The sequence below is a fragment of the Abramis brama genome (assembly GCF_963993115.1).
Source record: "Abramis brama genome assembly, chromosome: 4".
In the NCBI taxonomy this organism is placed as follows: Eukaryota; Metazoa; Chordata; class Actinopteri; order Cypriniformes; family Leuciscidae; genus Abramis; species Abramis brama.
The window spans coordinates 44908434-44932216 of record NC_139966.1 but is presented as its reverse complement, the minus strand read 5'-3'; the positions used below and the strand labels follow the sequence as shown (position 1 = coordinate 44932216).

The 23783-nt window shown below is 36.9% G+C and overlaps 2 protein-coding genes and 1 long non-coding RNA gene across 54 annotated transcripts in view; 1 reads left to right on the top strand and 2 right to left on the bottom strand.

Moving 5' to 3' along the window:
• The window catches only part of LOC311080911 (uncharacterized protein), a 34722-nt gene extending 19027 nt beyond the window's left edge, over nt 1-15695 (top strand). For 14 of the 50 annotated variants that reach the window (XM_084111140.1, XM_084111137.1, XM_084111118.1 and 11 more), the window contains 9 exons: nt 672-730; nt 1320-1397; nt 5628-5721; nt 7375-7438; nt 7855-7933; nt 11962-12055; nt 14233-14377; nt 14792-14849; nt 15497-15695. In XM_084111140.1, the coding sequence (XP_083967266.1) occupies nt 7897-7933; nt 11962-12055; nt 14233-14377; nt 14792-14849; nt 15497-15600 (438 nt within the window). In that variant the 5' untranslated portion in view covers nt 672-730; nt 1320-1397; nt 5628-5721; nt 7375-7438; nt 7855-7896 and the 3' untranslated portion in view covers nt 15601-15695. Of the gene's footprint in view, nt 1-38; nt 92-671; nt 731-1319; nt 1398-3675; nt 4008-5627; nt 5722-6397; nt 6538-7374; nt 7439-7854; nt 7934-8389; nt 8468-9469; nt 11076-11961; nt 12056-14232; nt 14850-15496 lie in introns of those variants that run through there. The other 36 variants (XM_084111111.1, XM_084111120.1, XM_084111119.1 and 33 more) reach the window with 30 other exon arrangements.
• Nucleotides 14523-18029, bottom strand: LOC311080915. Of its 2 annotated transcripts, XR_014605757.1 has the most exons (5): nt 17855-18023; nt 17367-17642; nt 16680-16798; nt 15460-16552; nt 14523-15309 (listed from the first exon to the last, which is right to left on the bottom strand). It is a non-coding gene; the product is annotated as an uncharacterized lncRNA (long non-coding RNA). The 2 variants fall into 2 exon arrangements; XR_014605756.1 differs by lacking the exon at nt 16680-16798 and having other exon boundaries at nt 17855-18029.
• A 4742-nt stretch (nt 18030-22771) lies between these two features.
• Nucleotides 22772-23783, bottom strand: part of atp2b1a (ATPase plasma membrane Ca2+ transporting 1a) — a 32519-nt gene continuing 31507 nt past the window's right edge. For both annotated transcript variants that reach the window (XM_084110751.1, XM_084110752.1), the window contains one exon: nt 22772-23783. This exon is cut by the window's right edge and continues 1352 nt beyond it. The gene's annotated coding sequence lies outside the window, so the exon portion shown is untranslated.

Genomic DNA, 23783 nt, shown 5'->3' with positions numbered 1-23783 from the left:
CTGTGAGCCACAGATCTCTTGCTGACATGTGACTCAAAAACTTTTATTTCCCCTGGATGAGGCCTGTGATTTTACAATAAATCATGCTGAGGTGGGAATTGAACCCATATCTTCAGCGAAACCTTGTCCACAACTAACGTGTGTTTAGCCACTTGCACCATCATGGCTTTCACACTCAATATTGGTGTCTGGGGCACTTTGTTGAATATAACAATTGATAACAATTTAATGTAAATGGGACAACATGCTGAGGTGTGATTTGAACCCTGACATCAGCACACTCTTATCAGCAGAGGACGTGTTTCGCCACTAGCACCACCTTGGGTTTCACATAGGCTGGAGGTATTTGAGGCATTTTGTATGATTTAATAACAACAAAATATTACAAGCTTTAATGGGGTTTGGATTCCAGTTTCCTATATGGAAGCACATCTCTTTATCACTCCCACTGATGTCTGCATCTTTGTTTTTGCTTTTTAAAGACATAGATCACTACATTTCTTAAGACGTTTACATTTTTAGCATCTTTTTCTGATAGCATCCAAGCTGTCAATTTTTGCAGGTTTATAAATATTCACCTAATCATTTCTAGCATTATTTTGTGTTTATTTGTATGAAATAATTTCAATGTTTCTGTATTTGAGCAACTTTTTAATGTTTTTTATTTATAGGACAGCAGAGATGGGAAAGTAAGGGAGTGTGATCAAGACATGTCGGGACTCTAACACCGGTGAGTCTACAGCTCTTATATGTAACACTGCTTCATTCAGCTTTGAAACTTTTACCAATCGTTTGTTTGAATCAGAAGTTCAGAGCACATGTTAAACTGGCATCTGATTGCTGCAAAACAATGCCTCGCTGCTTCATACTGTTTAGAAACATTTGTTTCACCACTAGGTGGCGTTAACCTGGTAAACTCATGAACCAGCAGCTAATATAGAGTTTTAACTGATCTCAGGTCACTTTTATAGTTTAGGTTCAGTTTTAATGACAAACGTGTAGAAAAATGGAGTGTGAAAGTTAATTGTATCTTACTGGCCTGATTAACCAGGGCCTCTTAAAAACACACACACAAAAAAAAGCCTTACAAATTAATAAAACACTTCACACTTCATATTTAATGGGATTTAATGATTTGTACATTTATTTAATAACAATGGAAACATCTGCAATCGGTTTGTAAAAGGTGTCAATACATGTTTGCACTGCATTCTTATTACATCTACACCATTTTGACCAGCAGGTGTCATCAACTTAATTACTTAAAACGAAGAATTATACCCACTTTACCACTCACTGCCTTTTGTGTTCTTGAACAGACAGAAAAAGCCATTCTCCTACGCTCCGGGTTTGAAGAGGTCATGGACAATCACCCGACACAGTCTAAACTCTGAGCGGTAAGAACGTCTTGTTTTCCCACATGATGTTTAGGCAAATAAACCTCAGTTTAGGTGAGTTAAGTTCAAACAGACATCATCAGAAGGTGACATGCTAAATATAGGGCCTGTCCCAATACCAACACTTGAGTCTGATGTATTAACTTACAGGATGTATTTCCTGTATTTGGCCCAAGTGTTCGTGAAGATCGTGTGTGTGGAATTTTGAATTATTCAATGGGGCACACTTACATCATAGTGGTGTAAAATTAAGTTTTTACAGAGTTTTAATAATATTTGCAATACTTAGCACTTTTTAAAATAAACTTTTAAATGTCTGTTCAGTCGTCCCTATGTAACAGACAACACATTTAGTAATTGTGATGCTTCTAGTATTATAAAGCAGTTGCAGACATTTAAAAAACACCAACAAAATGTGCACTTTAAGTTTAACTACCAAAGCAAATATTATGTAATATCTAATTAATTTAACATGCATGCTAAAGTTTTTCTCAACATCTTCTGATTTTGGGTCATTTGAGTTAAAAAACATGATGAATGATGGTATACGCTTTAAATATCGCTCTGATGTGTATTAGAGATAATGTGGATTTAGTGTCCATTAAGGGCAATGGGTTTTGGCATTTATCAGACCCGGGACAGTCTTGTGCATTTAACTTCCTGTCAAGTGGCCAAGACTGCAAGTGTGTGTATTGGGACAGGCCAATAATCAACTTCATGAGGTAGGTTGTGAGTACAAGCAAGGCTTCATCAGTGAGGATATGGTGAAGAACCACATTCCTCCACCCAGAGATGACACACTCATCCTCCTCCCATGATTCAGTTCTCATGCAAACCTGTATTTCTTTATCCTGGTCCAGCACTGCATCATTTTGTCTCTTTTATTTAATACATCTGATCTGATTCAAATCATCAACACGTTTTCAGAGCTGCATGAACTAAAACTGCTATTAAATAAGAGAGACAAACAGAATGTGCAGCACTGTGGTTCCCAGGACTGGAGTTGAGCTCTACAAACAGTCATCACTGTAGATCTATTCCAACAGAAGTCATCTAATAAGAGAAAAAAATCAGGAGGTTATTTACCAGATGTTGCATTGATTTGAAAGTGCATGATCCCATAAATGCTGTATTTAGTCAGTAAAAACAAAATGTAGGACAAAAAATGTATCATTCATGATCATGACCTGTTTGCAGATTACTTGTCTCCATGGCCAAATATTTCTGCAATAATTTGCATTGACCAATATTATACTTCACTTAACTGTGTTTAAATGCTGTCTAAAATCAGCTCTGGCTCATAGAGACACATTCTCTGCCTGCAATGGCTAAATGAATCATGTTTTGAACAAATCAGTTGAATGAATGATTCTTGAGTCACTCACTTGTTTCGTTACTGAATGAATGTCACTTTATCGCCAACTACTGGCGTCTCGATGTAAACCTGCAGAAAGAGTTGATGTAAAATCTCCACCAATAATCTGACAGTCTGTCTGGAACTCAGACACAAAAGTCCCAATGCTGTTGGACTGAATATCAACTTCTGAACTTACTGATGTATTACTATAATTTATCTGCTGTGTGTAAATGTATATATGTCCGTGGATTTCTACCCTTAGGGGGGCAATTTAGGTACATTCCCAATTAAATTCATTCTCTACTAAACGACGTGAAAGCGTCATAGAGCTTTTACCATGTGCAGGTGTTTAAAACCCATGTCCTCCTACATCTGCTGTTTTCATATATTATTGCAGACACACTTATTGTCCACAAGGGGGAGCAGCTGACACACTATTCTGATCTCAGCCTGTGTCTGTTAATCAGTAAATAGCCACTATTAGACACAGCATTTTAGTCGTAATATCAGCCATTGCACTGGTTTATAGATTGAGACAGTCATTTTGATAAGTAATGATTTGTCTTGATCTGTCCTATGTTTCAAATTCCCAATCATGCTTTATTATAAAAACTGCTTGAACTGACACAACAACACGAGGGCATTTGTACTTTAACTGTGAACAAACATGATGATGCATATCATTATAAATAACTATAGACAGACAAACAGCTACTTTAAACAAACAAAAAAACTTACAAACAAGAAAATCGAACCGTATTTTATATCTTTACACTAGTTTGAGCACGTGCCTTTGAGTTCAACACATTCATGTTTTTAGTAAGTTACCCCATCAGTTGAGAGCTGATCTGGTTCATTTTCTAAAACTGGTAGATCCATGTTGCTCTGCTGGTCGAGACCGTGACAAAATCATTGATTTTGCGGAAAATATATGAAATGGATATTTCAGCCTCACCTGCAACTGGCCGCCGCCTCGAGCATGTCGTTTCAAACTGAAGTGCAGTTTTCCATCCGCTCCTCTAGGCGGCGTCAACGAGTTTCAGGTTCAGTCTGACAGCTTCTGATGCTTGACAACATGACGCTTGTTACAGTGGCCACAACACGTGCAGACCGTTTAAACTATAGAAACTGCAGATGACAGTGTTTTAATGTCACTCAACGACACATATTTCAGCCCATAAACAAACAAATCCGACACACGCCGCGATAAAGTTCAGGAAGCAAAGATGTCACGCGAGCGACTCAACTGTCATGTAAGTCAACTCTACAGATAAAGTGCTTTTCTCTTGCATTATCTTCTTATTAAGACTTTAAGTCATTATTTACGTTTTTAATTAGTTATGTGTTGTTGCTTTCTTCTGATATTTCATAGCGTGGTTCATGTCAGTTTATTTGGATTCATATTTTGATGATTGAATGTTGCATTTATTGTGACTTTAAAATGAACAACATGAACTAAAACGCACTAAACGTTCATTTTGTTGTGGTCTTTAACGTTAAGTCTTGTTATTTGACAGTTATGAAGGTTTATCACAGACTTTGTTTACATTCTGCTCTCTTGAACTCACTGTCAGACTTTTAGAATAATGAATGAATCAGTTGTTTTGCATTGCCTTTACAATCTTTGAATGAATCGCCCTCTGATATTCATATTATGAAGTAAGAATCTTGTTTTCTTCTGTTGTTGCAGTCTTACCTTTGGTAATAATCTATAATTTAGCTATTAAAAAATAACTAACTATGACCTGTTAACACTTAGATTTGTGATCCTATTTTTCTATATTAATTGTTTATGGTGAATTAAACCTAATCGTGACCTTAAAAGTTCCAAATAATGTAAAAATCACCTTGAACATTGAACTTTTTTGGTCAGCACTCACAACTGAAGGAGGGTGTTTGTTTCTATTTCTTATGTTCCTGTAGTTCTGACCTGTAAGACAGTGACTTAAAGGGTTAGTTCACCCAAAAATGAAAATTCTGTCAGTAATTACTCACCCTCATGTTGTTCCAACCCCGTAAGACTTTCGTTCATCTTCGGAACACAAATTAAGATATTTTTGATTAAATCTGAGAGCTGGATCACTTCTCCATAGGCTTCTAAGACATTATAATTTGCTGGCCCAGAAAATGTATTAAAGACATCGTTAATATAGTCCAAGTGACTACAGTGGCTCAATCTTAAGTTTATAAAGCGACGAGAATACTTTTTGTGCGCAAAAAAACAACAAAAATAACGACTTTATTCCACTTTTCATTTCCTTCTCTCTGGGCCTCGGGTCTTTAAACGTAGTGTTTTAGCGCAGCGCGTCTGGGTTGTACGTCACACGTAGGCTCACTATTGGTCATGTGTGTGATGCGTGTGACGTACAACCCTGACGCGCTGCGCTAAAACACTACGTGAAAAAACTCGAGGCCCAGAGAGAAGGAAATGAAAAGTGGAATAAAGTCGTTATTTTTGTTGTTTTTTTGCGCACAAAAAGTATTCTCGTCGCTTTATAAACTTAAGATTGAGCCACTGTAGTCACTTGGACTATATTAACGATGTCTTTAATACATTTTCTGGGCCAGCAAGTTATAATGTCTTAGAAGCCTATGGAGGAGTGAGACAGGGTTGGAACAACATGAGGGTGAGTAATTACTGACAGAATTTTCATTTTTGGGTGAACTAACCCTTTAATTAAAAGAACAGGAGATTGAACCAAAATATTATTATTGATTCAGCATTCATACTATGTATTATATTTCTTTACACTGTACAGCTTTAGGACTTTAATTTATGTAACCGATAACATTTAACTATTGTTTAGACATTAAATTGTGATGTTTTAGTTATTCAGTATGTAGTAATGTGTGTGTTTATGTTTCCTCTACAGAATACAGGATGTGTTTGGAGCGTCCAGTCATCAGAAGCAGAGCTCTGGGCCGTGTGGACATTCACTGTAATGATGGACTTCTGCTGATGGACAGGTAAGACTTCTAACGTGTGAATGTTGTTGTTTGGCGCTGAACATGTAGGTTACCATTATTTTCTTTTTGGAGGGTCACCCCTTTAAAAAGCAAATGATGGGAACCTAAAATGGTGGGGAAGGGATGGCGGGCCAAAATTTTTAGACAGCTTAATTTTTTTTTTTCATTGTATCAAGAAGCATAACCCCTGCTGGACATTGTGACAGGGTTCGGGGGGGGACCCGAAACATCCCCGCCCCTTCACACATACACCATTCACTCGTATCGCAGAGATCTGGCTGGGATTGAACCAGCAACCTCTGAAACCGTGAGGCAGCGCTCTTACCTGTGAGCCACAGATCTCTTGCTGAGGCGTGTGCTGGAACTTATATTTCACCTGGATGAAGCCTGTGATTTTACAATAAATCTTGCCGAGGTGGGGATTGAACCCATGCCTCCAGCGCAACCTTGTCCACAACTAACTTGTGTTTAGCCACTTGCACCACTGTGGCTTTCACACTCAGAGCTGGTGTTTTGGCCACTTTGTTTGATATAATCACAACTATTCAACATAAGCAAGAATGGGATTTGAACTCTGGTCTCCTTGATTAAAGCCCAACGCTTTATCAACTGAGCCACTGAGTCTGTTGAGTTGAAGGGTGTTATGGATGGGTTTTTATTAATAGCTTTGTTTTATTTGAAGGAAAAAGTCAGCAGTTGGGGATTTGAACCAAGACTCTCATGTTTGAAGGCAAATGATTATCCTCTGCACCACAGAAGTTCTGATGAGGCGTGGCTTGTTTTTGGGTCATGTGTGAATTTGTATTGTTAAGAAAGGTAAATGATTACTGCATCTGCGGGATTTGAACAGGTCTCTGTTGTTCTTCTGTTTAAACAACAGAACCACTTGCACATACTCCATTCACTTGTATCGCAGAGATCTGTTTGGGATCGAACCAGCAACCTCTGAAACCGTGAGGCAGCGCTCTTACCTGTGAGCCACAGATCTCTTGCTGACATGTGACTCAAAAACTTTTATTTCCCCTGGATGAGGCCTGTGATTTTACAATAAATCATGCTGAGGTGGGAATTGAACCCATATCTTCAGCGAAACCTTGTCCACAACTAACGTGTGTTTAGCCACTTGCACCATCATGGCTTTCACACTCAATATTGGTGTCTGGGGCACTTTGTTGAATATAACAATTGATAACAATTTAATGTAAATGGGACAACATGCTGAGGTGTGATTTGAACCCTGACATCAGCACACTCTTATCAGCAGAGGACGTGTTTCGCCACTAGCACCACCTTGGGTTTCACATAGGCTGGAGGTATTTGAGGCATTTTGTATGATTTAATAACAACAAAACATTACAAGCTTTAATGGGGTTTGGATTCTTGTTTCCTATATGGAAGCACATCTCTTTATCACTCCCACTGATGTCTGCATCTTTGTTTTTGCTTTTTAAAGACATAGATCACTACATTTCTTAAGATGTTTACATTTTTAGCATCTTTTTCTGATAGCATCCAAGCTGTCAATTTTTGCAGGTTTATAAATATGATTCACCTATAATCATTTTTAGCATTACTTTGTGTTTATTTGTATGAAATAATTTCAATGTTTCAATGACTGTATTTGAGCAACTTTTTAATGTTTTTTATTTATAGGACAGCAGAGCAGAGATGGGAAAGTAAGGGAGTGTGATCAAGACATGTCGGGACTCTGACACCGGTGAGTCTACAGCTCTTATATGTAACACTGCTTCATGCAGCTTTGAAACTTTTAGTTCAGAGCACATGTCAAACTGGCATCTGATTGCTGCAAAACAATGCCTCGCCGCTTCATACTGTTTAGAAACATTTGTTTCACCACTAGGTGGCGTTAACCTGGTAAACTCATGAACCAGCAGCTAATATAGAGTTTTAACTGATCTCAGGTCACTTTTATAGTTTAGGTTCAGTTTTAATGACAAAAGTGTGTAGAAAAATGGAGAGTGAAAGTTAATTGTATCTTACTGGCCTGATTAACCAAGCCCTCTTAAAAACACACAAAAAACTTACAAATTAATAAAACACTTCACACTTCATATTTAATGTGATTTAATGATACCCACTTTCCCACTCACTGCCTTTTGTGTTCTCGAACAGACAGAAAAAGACATTCTCCTACGCTCCGGGTTTGAAGAGGTCATGGACAATCACCCGACACAGTCTAAACTGGTGAGCGGTAAGAACGTCTTGTTTTCCCACATGATGTTTAGGCAAATAAACCTCAGTTTAGGTGACTGTGGTTCCCAGGACTGGAGTTGAGCTCTACAAACAGTCATCACTGTAGATCTATTCCAACAGACGTCATCTAATAAGAAAAAAAAATCAGGAGGTTATTTACCAGATGTTGCATTGATTTGAAAGTGCATGATCCCATAAATGCTGTATTTAGTCAGTAAAAACAAAATTAATAAAACACTTCACACTTCATATTTAATGGGATTTAATGATTTGTACATTTATTTAATAACAATGGAAACATCTGCAATCGGTTTGTAAAAGGTGTCAATACATGTTTGCACTGCATTCTTATTACATCTACACCATTTTGACCAGCAGGTGTCATCAACTTAATTACTTAAAACGAAGAATTATACCCACTTTCCCACTCACTGCCTTTTGTGTTCTTGAACAGACAGAAAAAGACATTCTCCTACGCTCCGGGTTAGAAGAGGTCATGGACAATCACCCGACACAGTCTAAACTCTGAGCGGTAAGAACGTCTTGTTTTCCCACATGATGTTTAGGCAAATAAACCTCAGTTTAGGTGAGTTAAGTTCAAACAGACATCATCAGAAGGTGACATGCTAAATATAGGGCCTGTCCCAATACCAACACTTGAGTCTGATGTATTAACTTACAGGATGTATTTCCTGTATTTGGCCCAAGTGTTCGTGAAGATCGTGTGTGTGGGATTTTGAATTATTCAATGGGGCACACTTACATCATAGTGGTGTAAAATTAAGTAAAGTTTTTACAGAGTTTTAATAATATTTACAATACTTAGCACTTTTTAAAATAAACTTTTAAATGTCTGTTCAGTCGTCCCTATGTAACAGACTACACATTTAGTAATTGTGATGCTTCTAGTATTATAAAGCAGTTGCAGACATTTAAAAAACACCAACAAAATGTGCACTTTAAGTTTAACTACCAAAGCAAATTTTATGTAATATCTAATTAATTTAACATGCATGCTAAAGTTTTTCTCAACATCTTCTGATTTTGGGTCATTTGAGTTCAAAAACATGATGAATGATGGGATACGCTTTAAATATCGCTCTGATGTGTATTAGAGATAATGTGGATTTAGTGTCCATTAAGGGCAATGAGTTTTGGCATTTATCAGACCCGGGACAGTCTTGTGCATTTAACTTCCTGTCAAGTGGCCAAGACTGCAAGTGTGTGTATTGGGACAGGCCAATAATCAACTTCATGAGGTTGTGAGTACAAGCAAGGCTTCATCAGTGAGGATATGGTGAAGAACCACATTCCTCCACCCAGAGATGACACACTCATCCTCCTCCCATGATTCAGTTCTCATGCAAACCTGTATTTCTTGATCCTGCTCCAGCACTGCATCATTTTGTCTCTTTTATTTAATACATCTGATCTGATTCAAAACATCAACACGTTTTCAGAGCTGCATGAACTAAAACTGCTATTAAATAAGAGACAAACAGAATGTGCAGCACTGTGGTTCCCAGGACTGGAGTTGAGCTCTACAAACAGTCATCACTGTAGATCCATTCCAACAGAAGTCATCTAATAAGAGAAAAAAATCAGGAGGTTATTTACCAGATGTTGCATTGATTTGAAAGTGCATGATCCCATAAATGCTGTATTTAGTCAGTAAAAACAAAATGTAGGACAAAAAATGTATCATTCATGATCATGACCTGTTTGCAGATTACTTGTCTCCATGGCCAAATATTTCTGCAATAATTTGCATTGACCAATATTATACTTCACTTAACTGTGTTTAAATGCTGTCTAAAATCAGCTCTGGCTCATAGAGACACATTCTCTGCCTGCAATGGCTAAATGAATCATGTTTTGAACAAATCAGTTGAATGAATGATTCTTGAGTCACTCACTCGTTTCGTTACTGAATGAATGTCACTTTATCGCCAACTACTGGCGTCTCGATGTAAACCTGCAGAAAGAGTTGATGTAAAATCTCCACCAATAATCTGACAGTCTGTCTGGAACTCAGACACAAAAGTCCCAATGCTGTTGGACTGAATATCAACTTCTGAACTTACTGATGTATTACTATAATTTATCTGCTGTGTGTAAATGTATATATGTCCGTGGATTTCTACCCTTAGGGGGGCAATTTAGGTACATTCCCAATTAAATTCATTCTCTACTAAACGACGTGAAAGCGTCATAGAGCTTTTACCATGTGCAGGTGTTTAAAACCCATGTCCTCCTGCATCTGCTGTTTTCATATATTATTGCAGACACACTTATTGTCCACAAGGGGGAGCAGCTGACACACTATTCTGGTCTCAGCCTGTGTCTGTTAATCAGTAAATACACTATTAGACACACAACATTTTAGTCGTAATATCAGCCATTGCACTAGTTTATAGATTGAGACAGTCATTTTGATAAGTAATGATTTGTCTTGATCTGTCCTATGTTTCAAATTCCCAATCATGCTTTATTATAAAAACTGCTTGAACTGACACAACAACACGAGGGCATTTGTACTTTAACTGTGAACAAACATGATGCATATCATTATAAATAACTATAGACAGACAAACAGCTACTTTAAACAAACAAAAAAACTTACAAACAGAAGAAAATCGAACCGTATTTTATATCTTTACACTAGTTTGAGCACGTGCCTTTGAGTTCAACACATTCATGTTTTTAGTAAGTTACCCCATCAGTTGAGAGCTGATCTGGTTCATTTTCTAAAACTGGTAGATCCATGTTGCTCTGCTGGTCGAGACCGTGACAAAATCTTAGATTTTGCGGAAAATATATGAAATGGATATTTCAGCCTCACCTGCAACTGGCCGCCGCCTCGATCATGTCGTTTCAAACTGAAGTGCAGTTTTCCATCCGCTCCTCTAGGCGGCGTCAACGAGTTTCAGGTTCAGTCTGACAGCTTCTGATGCTTGACAACATGACGCTTGTTACAGCGGCCACAACACGTGCAGACCGTTTAAACTATAGAAACTGCAGATGACAGTGTTTTAATGTCACTCAACGACACATATTTCAGCCCATAAACAAACAAATCCGACACACGCCGCGATAAAGTTCAGGAAGCAAAGATGTCACGCGAGCGACTCAACTGTAATGTAAGTAAACTCTACAGATAAAGTGCTTTTCTCTTGCATTATCTTCTTATTAAGACTTTAAGTCATTATTTACGTTTTTAATTAGTTATGTGTTGTTGCTTTCTTCTGATATTTCATAGCAGGGCTCATGTCAGTTTGTTTGGATTCATATTTTGATGATTGAATGTTGCATTTATTGTGACTTTAAAATGAACAACATGAACTAAAACGCACTAAACGTTCATTTTGTTGTGGTCTTTAACGTTAAGTCTTGTTATTTGACAGTTATGAAGGTTTATCACAGACTTTGTTTACATTCTGCTCTCTTGAACTCACTGTCAGACTTTTAGAATAATGATTGAATCAGTTGTTTTGCATTGCCTTTACAATCTTTGAATGAATCGCCCTCTGATATTCATATTATGAAGTAAGAATCTTGTTTTCTTCTGTTGTTGCAGTCTTACCTTAGGTAATAATCTATAATTCAGCCATTAAAAAATAACTAACTATGACCTGTTAACACTTAGATTTGTGATCCTATTTTTCTATATTAATTGTTTATGGTGAATTAAACCTAATTTTGACCTTAAAAGTTCCAAATAATGAAAAAATCACATTGAACATTGAACTTTTTTGGTCAGCACTCACAACTGAAGGAGGTGTTTGTTTCTATTTCTTATGTTCCTGTAGTTCTGACCTGTAAGACAGTAACTTAATTAAAAGAACAGGAGATTGAACCAAAATATTATTATTGATTCAGCATTCATACTATGTATTATATTTCTTTACACTGTACAGCTTTAGGACTTTATGTAACCGATAACATTTAACTTTTGTTTAGACATTAAATTGTGATGTTTTAGTTATTCAGCATGTAGTAATGTTTGTGTTTATGTTTCCTCTACAGAATACAGGATGTGTTTGGAGCGTCCAGTCATCAGAAGCAGAGCTCTGGGCCGTGTGGACATTCACTGTAATGATGGACTTCTGCTGATGGACAGGTGAGACTTCTAACGTGTGAATGTTGTTGTTTGGCGCTAAACATGTGGGTTACCATTATTTTCTTTTTGGAGGGTCACCCCTTTAAAAAGCAAATGATGGGAACCTAAAATGGTGGGGAAGGGATGGCGGGCCAAAATTTTTAGACAGCTAAAAAAAATTTTTTCGTTGTATCAAGAAGCATAACCCCTGCTGGACATTGTGACGGGGTTCGGGGGGGGACCCGAAACATCCCCGCCCCTTCACACATACACCATTCACTCGTATCGCAGAGATCTGGCTGGACTCGAACCAGCAACCTCTGAAACCGTGAGGCAGCGCTCTTACCTGTGAGCCACAGATCTCTTGCTGAGACATGTGCTGGAACTTATATTTCACCTGGATGAGGCCTGTGATTTTACAATAAGTCATGCTGAGGTGGGGATTGAACCCATGCCTCTAGCGCAACCTTGTCCACAACTAACGTGTGTTTAACTACTTGCACCACTGTGGCTTTCACACTCAGAGCTGGTGTTTTGGCCACTTTGTTTGATATAACAACTCTCGATAACAGTTTAATTTAAATTGTGGGACAGCAAACTGAGTTGGGACTTGAACCTTAACTTCAGCGCACCATTACCATCACAGAACGTGTGTTTAGCCACTTGCACCACTGTGGCTTTCACACTGAGAATTGGTGTTTTGGCAACTTTGTGTGTTTGATATAATCACAACTATTCAACATAAGCAAGAATGGGATTTGAACTCTGGTCTCCTTGATTAAAGCCCAATGCTTTATCAACTGAGCCACTGAGTCTGTTGAGTTGAAGGATGTTTTGGATGGGTTTTTATTAATAGATTTGTTTTATTTGATGGAAAAAAAGTCAGCATGCATGGGGTTTGAACTCATGCCTCCAGCCAACCTATCAGCTGAGAACGTGTGTTTAGCCAGTTGCACCACTGTGGCTTTCACACTTGTTACTGGTGTCTAGGGCCTTTTCGTTGATATAACAACTCTCGATAACAGTTTAATTTAAATTGTGGGACAGCAAACTGAGGTGGGACTTGAACCTTTACTTCAGTGCACCATTACCATCACAGAACGTGTGTTTAGCCACTTGCACCACTGTGGTTTTCACACTGAGAGTTGACTTTTGGCAACTTTGTTTGATATAATCACAACAATTCAACATAAGCAAGAGAGGGTTTTGAACTCTGGTCTCCTTGATTAAAGCCCAACGCTTTATCAACTGAGCCACTGAGTCTGTTGAGTTGAAGGGTGTTATGGATGGGTTTTTATTAATAGCTTTGTTTTATTTGATGGAAAAAAAGTCAGCAGGTCTGGGGTTTGAACTCATGCCTCCAGCGCAACCTATCAGCTGAGAACGTGTGTTTAGCCAGTTGCACCACTGTGGCTTACACACTTAGTGTTGGTGTCTGCGGCCATTTGTTTAATATAACAACTATCGATAACAATTTAATTAAAATTGTGGGACAGCAAACTGAGATGAGACTTGATCCCTGACTTCAGCGCAGCCTTACCATCACAGAACGTGTGTTTAGCCACTTGCACCATAGCGGGATTTGAACTCGGGCCTTGATTAAAACCCAACACTTTATCCACTGAGCCTATTGAGTTGAAGGGTGTTATGGACGGGTTATTAGGAATAGTTTTGTTTTTATTTTATGGAAATGTCAGCAGTTTGTAATTTGAATCAAAACTCTCATGTTTGAAGGCAAATGATTATCCTCTGCACCACAGAAGCTGTGATGAGGCATGGCTTGTTTTTGGGTCATGTGTGAATTATTTTTGTCAAGAAAGGTAAACGATTACTGCATCTGCGGGATTTGAACAGGTCTCTATTGTAGTTTTGTTCCACATCATTAAGGCTGGCATGTAAAACTACAAGATTTTGTCTCACTCCACTGAGCTTGAAGGGGTTATTTTTGTTACATGGAAACAATGGGAAATGTGGCATTTGAATTCAGACTTTAATGTCGGAAAAGCAAAAAGTTAGCCTCTGAACCACAAAGCTGTTTTTTTTTTTTTTTTTTTTTGTAATGTAATACTAATAAACTAGTTTTCAAGCATGGTCAGTTTTAAGAACTTAAATTAATCATTCCTAGCACAATAACTGTGTGTGTGTACGGTGGTTTGATACAAACCAATATTATGGTGCTTTTTTGTATTTATTGACAGAATTGAAGCTAAAACAATTCATTATCCACTGCTGGAGGGTCCTACCGACTTCATCAATGCTCATCTCAACTTGAGCCTCATATCAGGACGAGAGAGACGCCCAGTGCTCTGTATTTGTCATGACAAGTGGAACATTGTTCCAGAGTTATGTTACCACACAAAGTGAAAAGTATTATTCTAATAATTTAAAAAAATCATAGTCATACCACAATCAACTAAATTATCTAATTAATTAATATGAATGACCATTAACACAACTTTGAGATGTATGATTTTTTATTTTGTTTTTTATAGTATGACAGAGAAAAGGTCATGAAAATCATTTCTGTGTACACCATGTAAAAAAAAAACCTTGTAACTATTAAACTGACAATGGAAAAAAATGTAATGATTTATGCAACATCACAATGCAACTCTTTTAAAAATGACACATTTTATAATTGTATATCAACTTTATTTTCTTATGAACATTTTGTTGTGAAATTTGTGCTATTTTGTGTGACATGAAAAAAAAAAACTTGCATTTGGAAGATAATGCTTTGCTAAATGTATTTCACAGGCTCTACAGGTCAAACTCATGCAAGTGGGCGGAGCCACTGAATCTGCAGCTGTGACAGGTCAGTACTTTTCCCAGGATTCAATAGGATTCAATAACATGAAACTCTTTAGGATAATAACTGCTTCAAACCATTCAACTAGTATCCAACCTTCCGATTCCATTGAGTACTAATATAAACGGGCCACAGATTTATTTTAAATATTCAGTAAAAATGTGCTCCTGGGTTACAAAATGCAGTTTGTTGTTCAGTAAATGTCCAGATTGATGCAGCTCGAGCACACAATGTGGTTTGGGCAGCAGAACTGCAAGGGTGCCCGCTTGGGTTGGCTTGAGGAGGAAGGGGAGGTTGAAGGCAGGGCCAAAGGTCTGTTGACAGCACTTCGGCTGCCGAGGTGGTCCAGGGATCTTCTCAACACCCTGTACTCCGGCCAGCTCCCGCTGATACTGTGCATCCAGTGCATGCAGGGTCCGCTCTAGCTGCATTCTCTGACGCCGCTGTGCATTAGCCAGGGAGCGCTCTAAGGTTTACAAGGGGAAAAAAAATGCATCATGTATATAACTAACTCTTATTTGTAATACTTCAAGCTTTAAACAAGTCACTTTTCAGAAATCTAAAACTGTATACTAATGGATTAATGATTGCAGTTACATTTGATTTATACTGATACCTTGTGTTCATTTTGACTTTTTTTAAATTCCTGACAGAGATGAAACTGGACATCCCACGCTCGTCTGAAAGAGATGGAGAGATGCAGGATCCAGTCACAAATCCTGAAAAGTTGAAAACTCATATCATGTTTTACTTATAAATAGAGCAGTGTTGCACTATATTCAGGATACAACATTTATATATAAAATATAGTAATTTGCTAAGGTTAATCATACATGCACCATGAATATGTCAGACACTAAAAACAGCCCTGCTGTTACTTAAGTGATGAGATCGTCTGTTGGGTAACCTAACCTACATAAAGCATCTCTTCTTAAAAGGCAATGAAAATCATTACTGTGTACACCATGTAAAAAACAACAACTTGTCACTATTAAACTGACAATGGAAAAAAATGTAGTGATTTATGCAACATACAACAAAGAACATGAAACAAAGCATCTGGAGGGGCCAAGTAAGAAATGAGTGGTTAGAACTAGTGAGAGAAAGGCAACTCCTCATAAACTTTCCAAAAGAGCTTTTACAGAAAATATTTCAGAAAAGTCAGATAACACTTTGTAAGCCAAAAAAGCAAGTATATGGGTGAATACAGTGTCAAGATCGGTGTTAAATGTGACAGTTTGTAAAAGCAATATAGTTTTCATGCACTTCTTTAATATATCAGTTTTCATATTCACAACAAATACATTAAGCTCTTTTTCATTTTATATAATACAGTTTTAAATATTTTTACACAGAAAAATATTTAGCATGTATACTGTATGTTACTGCACTTATTTACCTTGATGCACTATAAGCACTGCACAGCAGTCAAAGGCTTTCCAACTTTTTGACATTGATCACATTCCAATACCCTTCAGAAATTGTTGTATAAAATAACTATTTATATAACTATATAAAATAAATAACACGTACCCAATTTTCAATGTCAACTGAAATGCCATGACAGTAAAATCTGGCACAGATGGCAGCACGTGTTTCACCAATCCCTATGTGCCCACCAATGGGAGAGGAATGGACTTCTTCAAAGAGCATCCTGGCTTCTTCTTTGGTTTTGATCACTCTTTTACTTCCATATAAAAGCTCTCCATCTACATTAAAGAGAAAAAGGACTAAAAGGCTTAGACTTAAAGGACACTTGGCATTGTTGAAATAGAAAGATCAAGATGGCAACAAATGAATGATAAAATAATTAAAATTTAAAGTTAAAATAACTACCCTTTAGGTTGGATTTAAGTGCATATCTTCGAATGTTCTGCCTTTTGGACTTATCATACCCTGATGGTACGATCCCACTGACAGAAGATTATACAGTGCTTCCCACTTATCTTCCATAGCTGTCAAAAAATGCAAGAAAAAAAAAAAAGTACAAAATAGAGCAAATAGTGCTGTAAATCAATGGAGGAAAAAAAAAAATTAACTAGATTAATCACATTTTTTAGGTGATTAATAATAATTACAAACATTAAAGTTCAATTTGATATATTTTATAATGTAATAATTTCACAGTTGATCTCCAAATGAATGCAGAAACAACAGTATATTTAAAAAATTATTTTTTATTTTTTTATGAATGAAAACTTCTGTCACTTTAAGACCTGCCGCTGCTGACAGAGACGCGGATCTCACACTCTTTACATTCATTTGAATACTTTATTTAATTAATCTAAGACTGATCTTATGGGGACACTCGACAAAATTGACATTTTGGCATAATTGTGTGTGTTTAAATTCTACACCAAACAATCAAATCAAATGCCCCGGCCACAGCCTAACTTTTTCATGATAAATGCTAAGATGATCACTGCTGCTAGCTGGCTTCCTATGAATGTGACCGTAAACAGTTCTCATTACTGCTATATATCTTGGTATAATAAAAAGTAAGATAAATAGTCAAAAACTTACCTTAGATGAAGAAGTTCTCACGCAAGTAGTAAAAAATTATGGGCGTGTTGTTCAGCGTGACAAAAATGATATTGATGTGCGCATGCGCAGTAAGCTTTAGTAGGACAATTGCCGGGTAGGGTGGAATGTCAGGACAACGGCTCTCCATCCAGGCGCTCCTCTTCCTTTGATTCCTCAAAATTCCTTCCGTCTCCTTTAATCCTGCTGGTGTCATCAATTATTAATGCAGATATACTTCATGTCCACAAGGAGGGGCTGTATATATGCTGCTTGAATCTGGGAATACCAACACAACAACGACTCGAAATCATTGTTTAATTGTGAACAAAATGACAAATATCACGCCAAATCAAAATATTAAAATTTCTTCTTTACTCATAAACAAACCATTCAAGCAGTCTAGTAATATCTTTTGTTCCTTTATTTGTGTTAGTATTTCGGCCATGTAACTTTTCAGTTCAACACATCAGACGTTTTATCTGTCTTACCATTCAGTTGAGAGCTGATCTGAGTCAATTAACTAGTAGATTCAAACTTTATCCGCTGGTCCAGATCCTGACAAAATCATAGATTTACTTTAAAATATGCAAAATCAAACATTTCTGTCCTCTCGCCAAAGACGGCCAGTTTGAGTTTGGTGCTTCATCTATTAATGCTGTTGATGCACTTATTGGCCACAGGAGGGAGCTGGTGATCAGCTGTCGATTTAACGTAATAGGATTTTTTTGAGTACGACATTTTTAAAGTAAGCTGGACGCTTAAGAAATTAGTCAATGACCCAACCTGAGGTAATTTTCGGTCTGTTGATGGTAATAACAGAGCCCGTCTATTAGACATTCTCTGGTAATAACACGATTTGTCTGGTAGAAACAGTTTGTCATCCGCTCCTCTAGGCGGCGTAAGCGCGTTTCATGCAGTGTTCCCAACTTAGCAATTTTGTTGCTAGATTTAGCAACTTTTCAGACTACCCTAGCAACTTTTTATTCAAAAAGCACCTAGCAACAAATTTAGCAATTTTTTTAATTTATTTGGCAACTTTTAGCAACTTTTGGAAAGTGATTCTAATCCAAACAACACACGTACAAGCTAGCTAAATAGACAGAGCGGTTCATTCATAATTTCTGTGGAAATGTGGAAATCGCTGTGAAAACCGGAAAACAAAAGACAATGAGCGCAGGGGCGGGGCTACAGGTCTGCGAGCGGCAGCAGCAGGAGTAGCACGCATGTCACATTTTTGGCAAAATAATTTAAACACATTTCATGTTTCACTGGTTGATAAGAAAATAGCCTACATTAAATGTAATTGTAAAGTGTTTAACTGTACAATATCAATGTTGTATTTAAAAATGAAAAAATCTGATCATGAAAAAGTGTTGTTTGTATTACTTTTACAAATACATATACAAATACATATATATATATATATATATATATATATATTTATTTATTTTTTTACAAACAAATTTAAATTAGCATTTCAAATAATATACGTATGACATAATGGCGTAGTGTTGCGTTGCGATTACGTAATGACGTCATAGCGCAATTACGTCACAACGTCATTTAGCAACTTTTAGCAACAAATTGATCTGCCTTTAGCAACTTCCCCTGAAAATTAGTTGGCAACACTGGTTTCATGTTCAGCATGACGCCTTTGTCAACAACAACATGACACCTGCTGACAGTCGCCACAACACGTTCTGGTAGTTTTAAGGCCATTAAAGTACAAATCCTGCAGATGACAGCTCAGTGACAGACTCGTAATGTCACTTAACAACACATATTTCAACTGATGTGCAAAAACAACCGACACACACTGTTATAAAGTGCAGGAATCACGAATGTCACTTTCCACATAAAGCGCTTTTCTCTTGTAAAGTCACTACCACAAATTATATAGCAATCATCATTTGAATGTGTTGATGTATCATTCTTCTATGTGTCAAAGCAGGGCTTTCATGTGTTAGCTGGATTATTTTGGTGATGCTGATCTTTTTGTGTCAGACACTCATTCTCTGTTTAAAAGTGTAACTTTAACCCTGCTGTTGCATGAACTCAGAACTCCCAGACTGAAACACAACAGCTTATGACCTGAGCCACTGAAGTGTATGTGTTGTGGATAGAGTTTTATTGAAAGCTTTGTTTTATGTGATGAAAAAAACACCAAGTGTGGGATTTGAACCAAGATTTCTACAGAAGGCAATCAACCATTGAACCACAGCTTTTGTGAAGTTTGAAGTTTGTAATGGGTGATTTAGATTTTCAGTTGGGCTGCACCAATAATTAAAACAACAATTTAACTTACCAAGAGTAAGATTTGAACTCAAGGCACGACGCTCAAAGAACAACGCTTTAACATCTGAGCCACTGAGTTTTAGACTGGTTTGTTGAGATCTGTTTTATATGATGAAAAACATTAGCAATTGCATGTTTTGAACTAAGACAGTCATATACAATCAGCCAATCAGACTTTGCAAATTGTGATGCAGGCTTTAGTTTTGTGCAGGTTATTTAGATTTTTAGCTCAGTTACAGCATTAATTAAATTAATGAAATAAGCAATAGTGGGACTTGAACTCAGAACTCCAAGTTTTAAACACAACGCTTCATTTCTTGAGCAACTGAGTCTGAGGGAGTTAAAGTGTGTTTTGGACGGAGCTTTATTGAGAGCTCTGTTTTATATGCTGAAAAACATTAGCAATTGTGGGATTTGCACCAAGACAGAGCCACAAAGTCAATGTTCAAACCACAATGTAAATGTTCATGAACTGAAATATTAAACTTAGTATTGTATCAAATGTACAAACAATCACAAAATTGGTAATTAAGAACTTTAAAGATTCTTTACATGTCAAACTCAAGTTGATAGCACATACATAATGTGAGTAAATAACATCACTTGTTTATTAGGGGTTCAAGCATGAAATGCTGAACCCTATTGTAATTGTAAGGATTTTTTATTATTTTTCTTCCGCCGTAAGACGCATCGTGCAGGCCAAACCGTAAGGCCTAGAGACTTGAAACCTGGCCAGATGGCCTCAATTTGGGGAGAACCTATCAGAGTATGACCCCGATTGGCCCATAGGTGGCGCTACAGCAACCAAAAGTACAAAATCGCTCATAACTCTTAGACCGTTTGTCCTAGACTCAAGTGTCTTACACCACTGTGATCCCTGGCTCAAGGCGGACAAAATGGCTATCCAATTTCGATTTAGGCAGGAAAAAAATTTCTGCTATGTCTAATTTTGTCCAAAGCCTACTTTGGATAGATCAATAATTATCGGAAAAAAGTTGAACTTTTGCATTTGGGTGGCTGTACCAGGGTCATTTAGAAAAGGGGCGTGACAAAATACACTCAAAAGCCTATAAATCCTAAAGGAAAACTCCGAACTTCACACAAAAATTGATGGGTGTGTCATAACATGGTGAAGAAGCATGCAGAGTTTCATGGAGATCGGACAATAGGTGGCGCATAACTGGAAAAAATCTTTGAAAACCACATTTCCTATGGTAAATTGCCTGTATTGGCTCTAAATGGACTTTTCCATCTATTATTTCAGTGGTTAAAAGCTAAATAAAACTTAATGTCTTAAATGCTTATGTGCTTAAAGGCCTTAAATGCTTGAACCCCGATAAATGCTGCTTGCAGCTTTAATTAGGGGTTCAAGTATGAAATGCTGAAACCCTATTGTAATTGTATAAGGGTTTTTATTATTATTCTTCTCCGCTAAAATGCATCGTGCAGCCCAAACCGTAAGTGCTGGAGACTTGTAACTTTGCCAGATGGTAGTACAAAAATCGAGGAGAGGTTGACAAAGTATGACCCCGATTGGCCCATAGGTGGCGCTGCAGCAACCAAAAGTACAAAATCGCTCATAACTCTTAGACCATTTGTCCTAGCCTCAAGTGTCTTACACCACTGTGATCCCTGGCTCAAGTCGGACAAAATTGCTATTTCGATTTAGGCAGGAAAAATGTTCCGCTATGTTGCATTTTGTCCAAAACCTACTTTTGCGAACTAGTCCCTGGTTTTTCGCCCGATCGGAACCAGACCAGTCTAGAACAATTCTCTGGACTCTCTAGATCAAAAAAGTTGAACTTTTGCATTTGGATGGCTGTAATAGGGTAATTTATAAAATGGGCGTGGCAAAATACACTAAAAAGCCATAAATCCTATATAAAAACTTAGAACTTCACAAAAATTTGTGAACTTATGTGACATAACATCATTAACAAGCATGCAAAATTTCATGGAGAATCGGACCATAGGTGGCGCTATAATTGTTAAAAAGCTTTAAAACCATATATTTCCTATGGTACATTGCCTGTATTGGCTGTAAATGGTCTTTTCCATCTATTATGTCAGTGGTTACATGCTTGCTAAATAAAACTTAATAACTTTTGATGCTTTTGTGCTTAAAGGCCTTAATTGCTTGAACCCCGATAAATGCTGCTTGCAGCTTTAATTCAAATAGTTTTTGTGTAGAAAGAGTCCATCAAACCAGCCTGGAAGTTTCTAGTAGTCACAAAGACCTTGATTAGGTGCTTCAGGTGTTTTTAATTAGGGCTGGAACTAAACTCAGGAAAGTGGATTCGGCGAATATCAGCTCTGCGACGGACTCCCCTGTTTCACAGACCAGGTTTAAGCCTAGTCCTGGACTAAAATGCATGTTTGAGCTGTTTTAACTGAAAACAACTTGCACTGACAAATCTTAAAATGTCAGTGTCATTGTTTTGTCTCAAGATGCACACCAGTAATGTTTTTTTTCTAAGGCATGTTTATAAAAGCTACTTAAATGTCCTAATTAAACTAAGGCCTAATCCTAGCTTAATTTAAGCCTTGTCTGTGAAACCGGGCCATAATGTCAGTCAGCAGTATTTTATCACTCTGTTGTTGTTGTCTTAACTGTAGTTAATATTTTTACGGTCTTACAAGCCACAAAACTTAAACATGAATAGCATCATTACAACTAAATAATTTATTACAAAGATTTTAATATTTAAATATACAAAATAAAGTAATGTCTCTCCACTACAGAATATAAAATATTTGGACTGTTACATCAGCCACCCAAAGATGGTTATATAATTATAATTTTAAAAATAATTAAAAAAACAAAAGCTGATTGATTTCGTGGCAGCCGATTTGTGCATCCTTACTTTTGAGAAGCACCCATCGAGTCAGTAAGTTGAACTGGACAACCGGATCATGCTTGAGTCGTTCAATCGAGTCAGTTCTTTTAATGAAAGCTCATCGTAAGGCTTCTGAAGAATTCTAATAACCGTATGGTCTGCTTTTAGTATACATTTTTGGAGCTAAAAACTGTCCTTTGTATGAGAATAATCTTGCATTTTGCTTATTTAATCTAATGTGTGCTCAACATGAAGGAAAACATGGCCCTCAGGTTACGCTAAATATCAATTTTTATTCTTAAAAACCATACACGATACTCGACAAGTTTAAAATGTAAGTTGAATCACGATATCCATTTACATTGCGCAAGATAAACAGACATGTTCTTTTATTTCCAAATGTTATTTAAAAAAACAAACAAAAAAAAAAACAGATCCTTAAAACTGATGGATAAACATTCATTCCCATTATAGGAAGACGCTATAGAAAAAAAAAAGTTATGGATTATTTTAATATATCTATTCTAAATAGCAAACTCAAGCAGTTTTTTTATTTAATAAACATAAAAAAAAAAAAACCCCGGAATAACTTATTTTAAAAAAAAGTGCAGTTGCAATGACTGAACAAATCTGAATTCCTTTCTCCTGTTTTTCTTCCTGTCTTCTCCTTTACACCCTTAAATGAACCAACGAATGGTGAGAAGCAACAGTCGGAATTGGAACCCGCTGCCAAAAAATTAAGTCTACTCCTAAACATTACAAAAAAACACAAAACATGTTAGTATTTTGACCATAAGTTTCATGCAATAAGCCACCCTGAGTATTATATTACTTGGAGAACCAATCACGACCCTTGTTTAAAGAGTGTCCCACCCCCCTCATGAATATAATTTATGTAAAATCCCTGTAGGTCTGGTTCAGCAGGTTGAGATGTTCTCATTTCCGCATAAAAATACAATTTATTTATATGGTCTGTATCAAAACGTTCCTTGGGAATCTGAAATAAAGTACCCTGTGCTGTGATACCAGTGTTATACGCATGTTTTTTTTTTTGTTTTTTTTAAATTCTTCACGTTGATTCCTTTGTGTTTCCAGTACTTCAGGTCTTAAATATATTCTACAAACAATTGCAGCAATATTTTCTTAACTGACAGCAATATTTATGGAATATGAAGAAAAAAAAAAGAAAAAAAAAAACTTTGTCATTTTCATATGACCAACAAACCAACATACTTGAGGAAATATTTTCTTTCAAAGAAACAAACAAGGAAAAAAAAAAAGAAAA